At 50.8% G+C, this 12,467-nt stretch overlaps 4 protein-coding genes across 4 annotated transcripts, besides 1 other annotated feature; 2 read left to right on the forward strand and 2 right to left on the reverse strand.

The window, feature by feature from the left end:
* Positions 1–1,562: 1,562 nt before the first annotated feature.
* On the reverse strand, positions 1,563–3,656 carry PODANS_2_5180 (uncharacterized protein; the record flags this gene model as incomplete). The annotated part of the gene is made up of 1 exon (XM_001911244.1): positions 1,563–3,656. One exon carries the CDS (start codon positions 3,654–3,656, stop codon positions 1,563–1,565), a length of 2,094 nt encoding a protein of 697 aa, XP_001911279.1.
* A 576-nt stretch (positions 3,657–4,232) lies between these two features.
* PODANS_2_5190 (uncharacterized protein) lies at positions 4,233–5,090 on the forward strand (the record flags this gene model as incomplete). The annotated part of the gene is made up of 1 exon (XM_001911245.1): positions 4,233–5,090. The coding sequence occupies one exon, from the start codon at positions 4,233–4,235 to the stop codon at positions 5,088–5,090; it is 858 nt and encodes a 285-aa protein (XP_001911280.1).
* Positions 5,091–5,526: 436 nt separating this feature from the next.
* Positions 5,527–5,638, forward strand: a tRNA (tRNA-Phe).
* A 1,255-nt stretch (positions 5,639–6,893) lies between these two features.
* On the reverse strand, positions 6,894–7,958 carry PODANS_2_5200 (uncharacterized protein; the record flags this gene model as incomplete). Its single annotated transcript, XM_001911246.1, has 1 exon — positions 6,894–7,958. The coding sequence occupies one exon, from the start codon at positions 7,956–7,958 to the stop codon at positions 6,894–6,896; it is 1,065 nt and encodes a 354-aa protein (XP_001911281.1).
* A 2,552-nt stretch (positions 7,959–10,510) lies between these two features.
* Positions 10,511–11,114, forward strand: PODANS_2_5210 (uncharacterized protein; the record flags this gene model as incomplete). The annotated part of the gene is made up of 3 exons (XM_001911247.1): positions 10,511–10,657; positions 10,872–10,974; positions 11,047–11,114. 3 exons carry the CDS (start codon positions 10,511–10,513, stop codon positions 11,112–11,114), a joined length of 318 nt encoding a protein of 105 aa, XP_001911282.1.
* Between the last annotated feature and the right edge of the window lie 1,353 nt (positions 11,115–12,467).

The raw sequence follows: 12,467 nt of genomic DNA on the forward strand, positions 1-12,467 counted from the left end.
ATTTTCATCGAGAGTGTGTTGAGCTTCTTGCTTGTTGACAAAACCCACCCCTGCTTACGGTACAAAACCAGCAGACCCCAGTTGTCACCAGCACCAAATCCAACGGCCGGGGGGAGGCGTTTTTTTTCCCTGCACACTCTCAAATCGGACCCTTTAATTCGTCAGCGCGGACGGACGAATGGTGCAACCAATGTCGCATTGAGAAGTTGTAGAGAAATCTGGACCGCATGCAACCAGGGGGCACATGAAATAGGGGTCATGATAGCAGAAAAAGCTTAGGAGGCTTATTATCCCTTCTCACCTGCACCCCTTCAGGTTCATCTGAATTTATCCCTTTCCCAGAGACATCTTTTTGCATTTATTATCACCGGTTCCGGACATCTTGCTCTCGAAATTCCGCCCTTTCCCCTCCCAAACATAGCATCATGGATAGCCCAGCGGGGTCCCCCTCCCTGAAAAAATGACACCCTGATAGGCGAGAAAAAGAAGCGGACTCTTTAACATCCGCAGATCAGCGGGTCTATCCCAAGTCTTGATATCAACGACTTCTGCTTGCATTGAAGATGTTATCATTGTGAGAAACACCTGTCTAGGAGTCATCTCCTCTGACTCTCCCCACCTCGTCACACAAAAATACCAATCCCACAAAGTAACGTCAGCATCACCACCACCTCCCGTCTGTTGGTTCATGCCCTACAAAAGTCCCTTTCAGAGGTTCTGGATAGGGGTTCGTCACAAATATAGAACAAAAGTAAAGGTAAGGTAGTAAAATAAAATTTAAATAAGCAGACTAAGCTGTGATCGGAAATTTAAGATTATAAAGGCTAATGTAAGGTAATTTAGGTTTAGTACCGTTATACCTACGCCAAAAACTCACGATAAGCAGCCATGTACAACTCGCAATCCGCTCATGTTTGGACACACGACCAAACGTTAAACCACCTACCTACCCCTCGGAAAATCCGACACCTTGGAAATACCGAGCCGACCCAAAACCAGGCAGAGCCCAGGTGTAAGGTATAATCTCCATGTGCTGTGCCAGGTGTAAGTAATCTCCATGTGCGGCGGTGTATGCAGCTCGTACAACTGTAGCATCTTGGAACCAGGCACACACGCACACACACACACACACGCACACACACACACACACACACACACACACACACAGATACACACACACACACACAGATACACATCTTGATTTGCAACGTCGCACAACACACAACATTTGTCTAATAATCATCTTCATCGCTGCCTCTCATTCATTTTAATAGTTGTTGAACTCGCTGATGAAGCAAAGCTAATAAGTACATATAACATCCTCGATCCATCTGTCCCATTTCCCCACCCACCGGCTAATAATGTTGAAACGCTTCAGCGCTGTGTTGTTGTCCATTTATGTCCTGATCTGATCCAAGTTCAAGAATGATATAAAAAAAAGCAAAATACTTGTCTTGGCTCGTGTAATAAAGCCCATGGTATATCCCCCCAAAAAAAGCCCCAACACCATCGCTGTGTAGAAAGAAAAATGCAAAATACACCCAGTTATCCACCATGAACAATCAGTAGTCACTATCATTGCCGTCAGGTAACGGTATCGCCGCAGCTTCTGACAACGACGCATCACCCTCCGTTGATATCGCCGGCGTTTCCGGACCATCAACCTTCAAAAACGACATCGGCCCCTGGATTTCCCCTTCTGGACCATCGACCTTCAAAAACGACGACACCGGCCCTTGAACCCCCCCCTCTTGCATCTCATCACAACTCGCAAGCTCAGCAGTCATCAAAGTCTGCTCAGGATCAACACAGTCATAAAACAGCATAAACACCCCGCCCTGCGCCAGCACCGTATCCTCATCCACCCTGGTGACATCCTCATCACTCAGTGACCACCACTGCTCCTCCTCCAGATCCTCCTCCAGAGTCCCACGAGTCACCGGTGTCGAGGGTGCATCCGCAGACATGTCCTTCTCCGACGCAAGCTTAGGCGGCTCATCCGTCGCTCCTCCCACTTCTGGTGCCGCCGCTGGCGGTGATGATGACTTGGGGTGTTTCCGAAAGCAGACATAGTGCCCATTCTCATGTCTACCATAGTGAGCAACCACCGCCCGTAATGTGTATATCGGACCGGTAATCCGGGACGTCCTTTCTCCTCCCGCCACCATCGACGAGCGAGGGTCTGTAATCCACTCCTCCCGATCCGAACTCAGATCCCGACCCGTCAGGCCTGCCGCACTCCCAACACACCAAGGGCCCAGGTCAAGCTCCATGGGGAACCGAACATTTGCTCCGTTTTTGTATAACCGACCAGTACGTTCGTCAAACACCGACCTGTTGATGTGGAAAACCAAGCTTTGCGGTGGACGGGCGATAGACGTTTGCTTAGTCTTGGTAGAACTCTTCCGCTGTGTCCGAGGGATGTTGCACTTCTTCAGCGTATCATCTTTGAAATCCTCCTCCTCCAACGCCTCCTCAATAATCTGGATTCTTTCCGCCAAACCAGGAATGTTGGCTCGCTCCGCGAGAGCCTGGAGACCACTGCGGGAGTTAAGCAAGGTGCACTTGGTACACTCGACGTCCTGGATCGCCTCAAGGCTGGTATAGGCATCCAGTCTCTCATAAAGATCATGCTCCATCCGCTTTCCAAGGTTGAGGGTCAAACAGTTGAAGGGAATCATGTCCAGGCCACTGCAGTAGCCGCATGAGACACATGCTACACGCTGGGCGATGAGACCTTCCAGGGGGTTTCGAGTCACGCAGATATCTTGCCCATACTTGGACTGACTCTCCATGCTATGGTACCCGCTGTCATCGCTGTGTTGGCTCGAGTCCGAGTCGTCGCGCGACCAATCAAGCTCTAATGCCGGGGAATTCTGAGGATTCTTCAAGCTTTTTGCGACCTCCTTGCTGATCTGATCGAGAAGCTTGGAGTAGTATTCCTGGGCATCCTGTTGTTGCCAGGTATTCATCTTCTTCAAAACGGCCGGCGTGCCCAGCGTTCTCCCGTTGTTCGACAGGTTGTTAAGATCCAGAACCAGCTTATGAAGCTTGCTGATCGTGAAGCTGTCGGCTGAAGTCATGGCTGAAGAGACTGCTGAGAGATATCCTGGAAAGGGCCTCAAAGACGCGAGTCCCTGAAGGATACTGTTCTGAAAGCAAGAGTTGTCCATGTTCAAAAGTCCCGGAGGCTGGTCTGGCGAGCTTTTACGTGCCAGATTCAACGCTGCAGTGGACAGGGTAGTCAAGCTCTTGCGCCCCGCTTCAATGCCCGAGTTCAAAATTCCTGCCGCCGTCTCCAAGCCCAACATCTTCTTAAGAACATCGCTCTTAGCTTCATGAGTCGTAGGTCTATCGGCCGACGGGGGCCGCGGAAACAGGGAGGGGTTGAGAAAGTCGTCCATGGCGTAAAGCAGCCTGGCCGGAGTGATAGCCACGAGTATTTTCCAGATAAGCTGTGACAAATCAGGGACCCTCCCTTGCCGTTTAGCAATCTGATAGATCCAGCTGACGAGGACGACGATGAGGGTTATGATAATGCCTATCGGGCCAACGGCGCGGTCTTTGAGCTGTCGCAAAGTAGAATGCTGTTGTGAATCGAGGCCAACGCGGGTTTCCACTTGGCCCAGTATGCGCCGGTACGCTTCGGTATTCATTGTCGGTGCGGTGTTGCTGTGTTTGTGATCTGCGAGCGAGCAGCTGGTGTCGGTGCTGGTGGCGGCGTTGCAGAGCGGACGGAAGCTGCGCAATCACGAAGCAGCAGCAGCAGCGAATGGAAGTGAGGGTTAACGAGCGAATATAATTACTTCCATGACCTCTTTTGAGTTTGTCGATGGCAATGTACTCCGTAACCTGTTGAGGTTGAAAAAGCTGTGGGCGTTCAAATGCAAAAGCCAGAAGTCACAAGAAGTCAGCATGTGGAAAAGAGCAAAGCGACAGGGGAGGGGGATGGATCTGACGCCAGCAATTGGCCGCCTGGCAGTTGAATGGACGAACACCCCAGCCGGCGGTGGGGCCAGTGTCAGCCCTTCTATCATTCCGGCTGTTTTGTGACGGTTATTGTTTTCGTCTGGCTTGATCGGGATGCCTCGAGGGTGTGTTTGTTGACGATTCGGAAGACATTGAGTTCACTTTGTCCCTATTTGCTGCAAAGCGACCAGTGTCCCAACGCATTGCAGGCAGCAAAAGTCAAAAAATTGAAGCTCTCCAGTCCCATTTTCTGGGGAGCAGGGATGCTAGCAAACGCCAAATGCTGCATCCCTGCAACGTCAAGCACAACAACCCCACCCAAAAATTCAGGCTTGGCAAGAAAATACACATCGATAAGGAATTTCCGCCCGCCGATAAACACCAAACACCATCATCACCAAACCCTCAGACCTCAACCTTTGCTGCGCCATTCTGCTCGATACGCTGCAAAGTTCGGTCTGTTTACAACAAACTCCACAATGGCCAAACCAACAATTTCCAAGGGCAAAAAAGGTAATTCTCCACCCATCCCAACAGCAGTCGCAGAATGTACTAAACCCCCCCCTCCAGGCCCATCAAAACACTCCCGTGCCTCCCGCCGCGAAGAGCCCATAGACATCAACACGGACAAATCCCTCAAATCCGCCCTCCCACCCCCCATCTCCACCGACCACCACCGCCCCGCCGTCCTCGCCGCCCAGCTCGCCTCCTCCGTCTCCAAACCCACCCGCAAAACCGGCCGCAAAGCCCAGCTCAGCTCCAAAGCCCGGAAGCGCCAGGAAAGAAGCATGGACATGGCCGAGGCCGTCATGGAGCGCACCATCACCAAGATCGAAAAGAGCAAGGGCCACGCCAAGGTGATCAACACGAGGAGGAAACCATGGGAAGAAATCAACAATGACGTCTTTGGCGAGGGCGAAAAGGCGAAGAAGCTGACCAAGAAGCAGCTGGAGAAGCAGAGGGAGGATGAGATTGTGAGGAAATTCTTTGACGAGGGGGCGGCAGAGAAGGATGAGGATGGGAATGTGGAGATGGAGGGTGCGGCGAGTGAGGGTGAGGGTGAGGGTGAGGGGGTGCCAACGCCGGTGCAGGTTATGGAGGAGGTGGAGGAAGTTTTGTAGGGTCGGAAAAAGCAAAAGGAACGGATTGGGATGGTGAGGCGTTACGGACATTACATCAATCATTTGTGGATCTTCGGGCTTTTAAAATCTCTGAGATGTGGAAGAAAAGGAGTGTGTTTTAAAAGGGCATGGTCGAGGCTAACAGGTTATAAACGAGAGTATATATGAGGGCCTCGAGTTGTATGAACTCAAAAAGCCAGCAGGACAAACCGGTCGTTGACATAGTTTTGATACCCAAAAAGATGAGATGTTTTCTTCGACGTCAGATATGCATTGCACTATCTTGAATGAAAATTCTCCTTCCTGCTCTTGTATTTGAGATCTCTCTTACACCATTCAATACTTTTTATTAAGATTTTCTCCCCATTTTTTCACCTTTTCCATCGCAACCACGCTCCTCATATACCCACCCTCCACCCTCCACTACCAACCAGCCGCGGGTTTAGCTCAGTTGGGAGAGCGTCAGACTGAAGTCCACTTCAACTCAAATCCAAATATCCACCACCAGGATAATCTGAAGGTCGTGTGTTCGATCCACACAAACCGCACTTACAAAAAACTACTTTTTTCTTCTCTTTTAGACTTTATCATTCTTTTGATTCCACGCAACACCCTCCCTCCCTCCTCCTCCTCCTCCTCCTACACTATCATGACCCTTCCTGTTGTCCCGGCCTATCAATCAACAAGCGACCTTTTCACACACATCACCAACCAATCATCACCCACCCCCAAAAAAATCCCCCCTATGACGCCACAGCTTACAAGACCAACACCCTCTCCAATCAGCCGCACAGTGTCTTGTCAAAGCCCCCCCCCCCCTTTCACCTTTTCTTGTCAGTTTTTTTTTTAAAAAAAAAAAAGAATCTTAAATTTTCCACATCTCACATGTCTGTCCCAGAAGAACAAAATTCCTTCTTCAATTATTCTACTTTGCTCAACTACCACACACCCCCAAGTAGCAGCTTCTCATACAACCCAACCAACCCCAATCACGCCCCCATGAATCAAACCCCCCCTGATCGGCAACACCATATGACGTATTAATCCCGACGAACAAGGGGCCAGGCAGGCAACACACGACACAACGAACGAACGGATTATTCAACACTCCCAAAAAATATCATTTTCCTTCCATAACCATCATGATCCAGCCCAAAAGTAACGTCAAACTCCAACGACCCCAGCAAGAACATATAAAACTTCCGGTATGAACATATGCTTTCTTTCTCTTTCCTTTCCTCCTCCGTATTATTAGACTTTGTGGCTCGCTAGAGTGTTCCTCAGTATCCCCTTATTGTTTTTTTATTTTTTATTTTTTTGAAATCTTCTTGTGTCGGGTTCTTTCTCAACTCTTGAAAGCGACGATGCCTCTGCTCATCGGAAGCAGTACCCGACCTCTGGGCCACCAAGGTTTGTGTATGGACGACACATCAACCAGTCAACAACAAACGCCCAGCTTCAGGGTCGATGATTGTCATCTTGTCCATACCCTCGTGGACACCAGCATCCTTCTTCTTTCAAAAACAATATTTCGCTTCCTTCTTCAACTCAACCACTCCTTCACCCCTCTCATCACGCCCCAAAACCCTCCACCCCATCCTCCACCCCAGGACTAAACATCGAGTCCGGCATATGATCATAATTGAACCCCGTCGACGACTCCCTCTTAAGCAATCCCCCACCATTCAAATGAACATGGCCCGCACCGGTCGCCGGGTCATCCAAATACGAAACCGGAAACGCAGTATCGGTCGGGGACGCATACAGAGCAGCCGGACCTGGGAAAGGAGTGTAAGTCTCAAACTAGGCCGGCAACAGGAACCCACCTCCCCCGTCGCCGCAGCACCCACCACCCGTCGGCGTGGCCGCTGCCCAAAACAGAGACTCACCAGGAGGATAAGCAATGCTCCCCTGCCGGTCACTCCCCGACGTGCTCCCCGGCCCTCCCGTCAATCCCTCAAACCCCGTCATCCCCGCCTGGAGTTGGTACTGACTCGAAGCGATGCTCGGATTCCTGCTCCGTGGTGATGCCGGTGTCAGAACCGGAGGTTGGCTCACCCCTGTTGTTGGCTGTCCGAAGGTGAACCCGGCTCCGAATAACTCGTTGCTGGTCTGCACATACCTCCGCGCCTCGTTGTTCAGCCACCGGTCAATGTTCGGATCGTTGCATTTGGAGTGTGTCAGCAAGTGATGCTTTAGCTGGCCGACCTCGTGTACCAAGCCATTGAATTCCATCTGGAGGGCCGCATGCTGGGTTTCAAGCCCAACCTTGGCCTCTTCGAGTTCCGAGACAAAGACCTTTTTCTTTTCTCGGCACTTGCTAGCCGCGATGCGGTTCCGTTCGAGAAACTTGTTTCGTTTGTGTTCGTCTTGCTCCATATTGGCCTCCTTCTTATTTTTTCGAGTCTTTCGCTTCTTATTTGGTGCATGACTTTGAAGGGCGTCTTCTGGGAGGGTGATGTCGGTGGAAGTGCTCCCCGACTTGGAGGCTCGGTTCGACTGCGATTTGCTGGATGAGCTTCGTTGGGTGGATGGGCGAGACATCTCCATGGAGAGAATCTGCATGTCGGCTTTGATGTCCTCGCCGTCGGGGTCTGGATGGTAGAGACCTGGGTCGACGAAGAGTTTTTGACCAGCGTTGGGATCCATGGTGGTGCCGACTGGCCAGTCGAATGATGGACCGCCCAGGTCGATATCTGGATGGGGGTCATCTTGGGATGGAGAGGGCCCGAAGCCTAGCTTGTCGTCGTATGATGCAAAGTTGAGCTCCATGGGTTGCTCACCGACATTGTGGTCTGGTGTTTGATAGGCAGGCCTCTCTTCTAACTCGTCCAGGCATTGATCAAAGTAGTGGGTGGGCTCATCCATCTCGCTGCTGTGATGGTCTGCTGGATTCACCCACTATGCAATGGACTGCCAGCTACAACCAAGTGGTTGTTAATGAAATACCAAGTGGTCGTTAACGAAATACCAAGTGGTTGTTAATGAAAATAAGGTGAACTCGATCTCTGCAGCAGAGTTCGGGTTTGATTTTTGAAGTCCTCAAACAAAACAAGGTTGATAAAGCTCGACAGGGCTTCTTGCTCTGGAAGGAAGACTGGAGCCGGTGCGGAGATAACCTCCGGCTAGCCTATCTTCGTTGGGCAGGCACCAGGTACGGGTTGTGCTGGCCGCGGTTAAACGCTTCTATATGGAAGTAAAGCTTCAGTCTCTATGTTGGCCGGGAGAGCTAAAGGATGAAGGCAGGAGCGAAGCATCAAAATTTGAAAAACTGGCCGTCAGACATACTGTGATCCCAAGTTGGCGGTTTGTGGGGTGGGCTGTGTGTGGTGTGGCTTCTCGAAAAACGGTCTCTTCGGTTCACGGCTCGCTACGGGAATGTTGTGTGACCGCGTTTGGTCTGTCTCTCACCCTCGCCCCGGAAGTAGGCGCATTCCTTTGTTGCGTTTTGCGGGAACTTGAATTGGTAGGTGGGAAGAAGCAAAGGAGTCTGTCTGTCTGTTACTGTCAGGCAATCGCTATAAGCCGATGGATGGGATAGCGGGGTATAGGGTTGTGGTTGTGGTCGTGGTCAAGGAATCCTGATTCTGAGCGGGCATAGATCCGACAGCTGCGGGGAAACCCCAAGCAGCCTTAATGGAGAGAGGCCAGAACAAAGACAGGTCTCGAAGCCGAGCTACCAGCTGCATGTCCGATGAGCTTGCTGAGCTTCATGCAGCTTCGTCCCCGTCCAGCCGCTGAGCTGCACCAGCCGTGCCTGGGGCCGGACGGGGTTATGCTAGCAGGGCGGAACGGGGAGGCGAAAGACCCAAGGAGCTGCAGCAGAGGTGGAAGTCGCCTGTTTGGTGCCTTGATCAAATGTCAGGTGGTCCGGGTGGCATCAACCCCAACCGTCCTGGGCCGAGCTCGATCGTGTCCATGGGACAAGATCCATCGTGCCCCAGCAGACAGACTGATGGCTTCCAGGTTGCGCGGGGCGGGGAGGGTGCTTGGGGCTACATGGTGTGTGTGTGCTGTGCTTCGACGGGAGCGGAGAAGTAGGTCTGCGCTCTACCTACCTAGTCTGTCGTGTAACACGGCCTGCGTATCGAGGTGAGGGTGGAGAGGAAGTTGCGGCCTTTGGTGGTTCTGGAAAATATGCCCCGCAGCATGAGAATGGGATTTGTTGGAATGCCATACCAGACCCAAAATCAAAAGCATTTATTCATCTGAGAGTCTTTTTCTTATCTTCATTGAAGACCATTGCTGAAAAGTTATTCAATTGATCAGTAACATGGGCGCACTGGGGACCACACCGCTGTCCTTGATACAATCAATTCAAGGCCCATCAAATTCATGAGGATGCTTTCGTTCAAGGTTGGTTTTTTTGCTCGACTCGGAGATAGCAATCCTGCTTTCCAGGTTGGTCGGCAGCAGGGCCCACTTGGCACCGGAACCAGCCCGCTGGCTGACAGGGGTTGGCTTGCTGCCAGTGCCAGATATTAGAGCTTCACTGGGCTCACCTTAGCTTAGACCTTCCCGAACACCTTCCTGATCAACACCGACAGGTACAAGTACGTGAAAACAGGACAAAGGGCCATGTACCGGGGAGAATTACCCTATCGACCTAGCTCGGCAGCCATCATGCAGATGCTCCGCGCGCTTTCTTGCTTAGGATGCGACTATCATACGACTCGGTTGAGCGCGGTGCTCGATGCTCTGCATAGAAGACAGGATATGTGGATTATGAAACTCCCACGCTGAAACCTGCTCGAGAGAGTACGTCTTTTGATCTGCCAACCCGATAATCAACTCTCTCAACAATCTTCACGATGTTTCAGGGTCATTAGCTATCCTTGAAGGCCCTCATCCCCAAATCCCCATCTGACAAACCAAGCGATCTCCCAAGGAAGTGGAAGACGGACGCCACCTCCGCATTTTCCAGTTCCACTAACAAGGAGCCCTGGTTCTGGAGAAGGACGTCTAGCTTCCCAGATATGGATTTTGATTTGAAAGATCCATTGTGGCGGCCAAGTAAGAAAAATTTACACATGATCTTGTAAAAAAGAACAGCAGCATCAAGATCTCTCCTGGGGACAATGCTGTCTACGTCCAGTTACCAGGTGAGGTTGAAACAGGATGCTGTGCCAAGAAAGTCAAGACGGTCCCACAAGACGCCATTCACACTTTGGGCTAGCGCTCCACTGCCTGCCTGCCTGCCTGCAAGCACGGGCCAAACTCTATTTGGTCGCCGCTCATAGGTAGGCGTGCCAGGCACCACCTCGTCAGCCTCAGACATCTACTTCAGGGGACCGATCAAAACATCCGCCAAATTTTCTGCAGGTACTTACTTTCAAGAAGAGAGGAAAGAAACGACCACCGACATACCACGAAACACAGTCAAAAATCTTCATAACAGCGGATACATAAAAACACACGCCATGGAGACCTCAACACCCAGAGTTACCTGCGCCTACCTCAACTCATACGTCGGCAGGAATGTTATGGTCGTGGGCAAAGTCGCCCAAATCCGCGGTGAAGACGCCATCATCGACGCCGACGGCAACATCTCTTGCAAGCTGAATCGCGTAAGCTTCTCCCCCTCATCCATCTTGTCTCTCCCTCAAGCTTCCCCACACAACCAATCCAACCTAATCGACCACAACATGCACAAGATCGGATCAGAACACATAACCACACAGACATATCACCTCTGCAGCTCCCCGCATTATCCACAACCACACGCAGACAAACAACAAGCTTTCCGAGCAAGCAAGGCTAACATGTTGTTACCCTCTGTAGGATGCCCACCTGGTCCCGGGCAACGGTGTCCAAGTCATTGGCAAAGTAAACCCAGACCTGTCAGTCAAAGTCCTCAGCTCCCTTGACCTGGGCACGGGCGTTGGTGAGTGTTTTTCGCTTGCATGTCCTCCTCCTTGCCACAGATAACACTGACAGGTATGGTTTTCAACAACAGACTACAACCTTGCCAACACAGTGGTGGAGATAACACATCAGCACAAGAACTTGTTTACCAACGAGTAGACGTCATACGGAACTTAATAGAGCATATACCTATTTTTTTTCTTTTCTTTTCTAGCAACTCGAGATCGGAGATCCTTTCATGGAAGCATGACTCGACTATTTTTTTTGTGTGGCTCATAGATAATGGCAAATAGAGCTATTGGCTTGCTGATAAATCTATACATTCTCTCAAACTGTTGGGAACACACAGACGTTGGATACGAGGCCTCATCCCATCTCAGTCTCTTTCTCGCCTCCACACTGACCATCTGCTCTGCCCTTGAGGTTCTTGTCGTCCCTCGCCGCACCTCCTTTCCCCTCACCTCTTGTCGCCCTGACCCTGTTTTTCTGCCCCAAGCTCCCTGCTGCTGGTGCTCCCCTCGCCGATTCTACCCGCGGAAACCTGTGGTCTAGCCCCTCAAGGAAAGGATCCGACGATGGCATGTGATGGGGTTAGGAGAACCTACATTGATTGATCAGCGAGTGCGAGCCTGGAAGCGGTTATTTCGCTGCCTACTGAATAGGTGAGTGGCCTTTGTATTCACAGTACGTATAGACATGGCTTTTTTCAAGCTTACGGGTCCATACACACAACGGCAATATGTTTATAATGTGACTCATAAAATGTGCTCCTTCTTCCCGACCTATATCATGAATGACAGGACAAGATATGGCTTTCGTGAATAAAGTGTCGTGGTCTTTGACTGTTGTACAACAGCCCGGGATTCTCACAACATCACCAGTTACGGAAAAACCGCTTCAAATACCCGTCCGTTACTCTGGTCAGAGAGACCTTTGAAGGATCTTAAACCGGAACCCTCCCCCACACACACACACCAAAATCCGGAGAGCACATTTCGTGAATCTCTTACCCTCATCGCACAAGCACCACTATTACAGCCAAGAAATCTTCATGTCATCTCAGTCAAACGGACTTGTCCAGCTCTTACACTCAAGGATACCCGGGAATGCGCGATTATTAGTTCATTTCAAAAGACAGATATACCCACTGTCACTCGGAGTCCGTCCTACGATCACCAGGAGAGCCAGACTGGGGGAGTACAGTAATGAGGATCTCCTCCTCTGAGAACAGTGCTAACACATCTAGTGACAGTGAGTGGTTTTAGATTCATAAAGACACTCGGCAAAACAAAATTCATCCTTAATGAGATGTAAACAAGCGACAGCCGCAATATGCAGACCCCCCTCCCGTCCCCCCTCCCCTCCCGCCTTCACATACAACACGAACACACAGACAAATCCCCCCCTCATACACTCAATATCAATACTCTTTGCTTTGACATTTGACTAACACTAAAGCTAAAGTAACTCACACTTCCCCCATCGCTGCAAAAACTCCCTTCCCCTTTCCCC

The sequence above is a fragment of the Podospora anserina genome, chromosome 2 (assembly GCF_000226545.1).
Source record: "Podospora anserina S mat+ genomic DNA chromosome 2, supercontig 2".
In the NCBI taxonomy this organism is placed as follows: Eukaryota; Fungi; Ascomycota; class Sordariomycetes; order Sordariales; family Podosporaceae; genus Podospora; species Podospora anserina.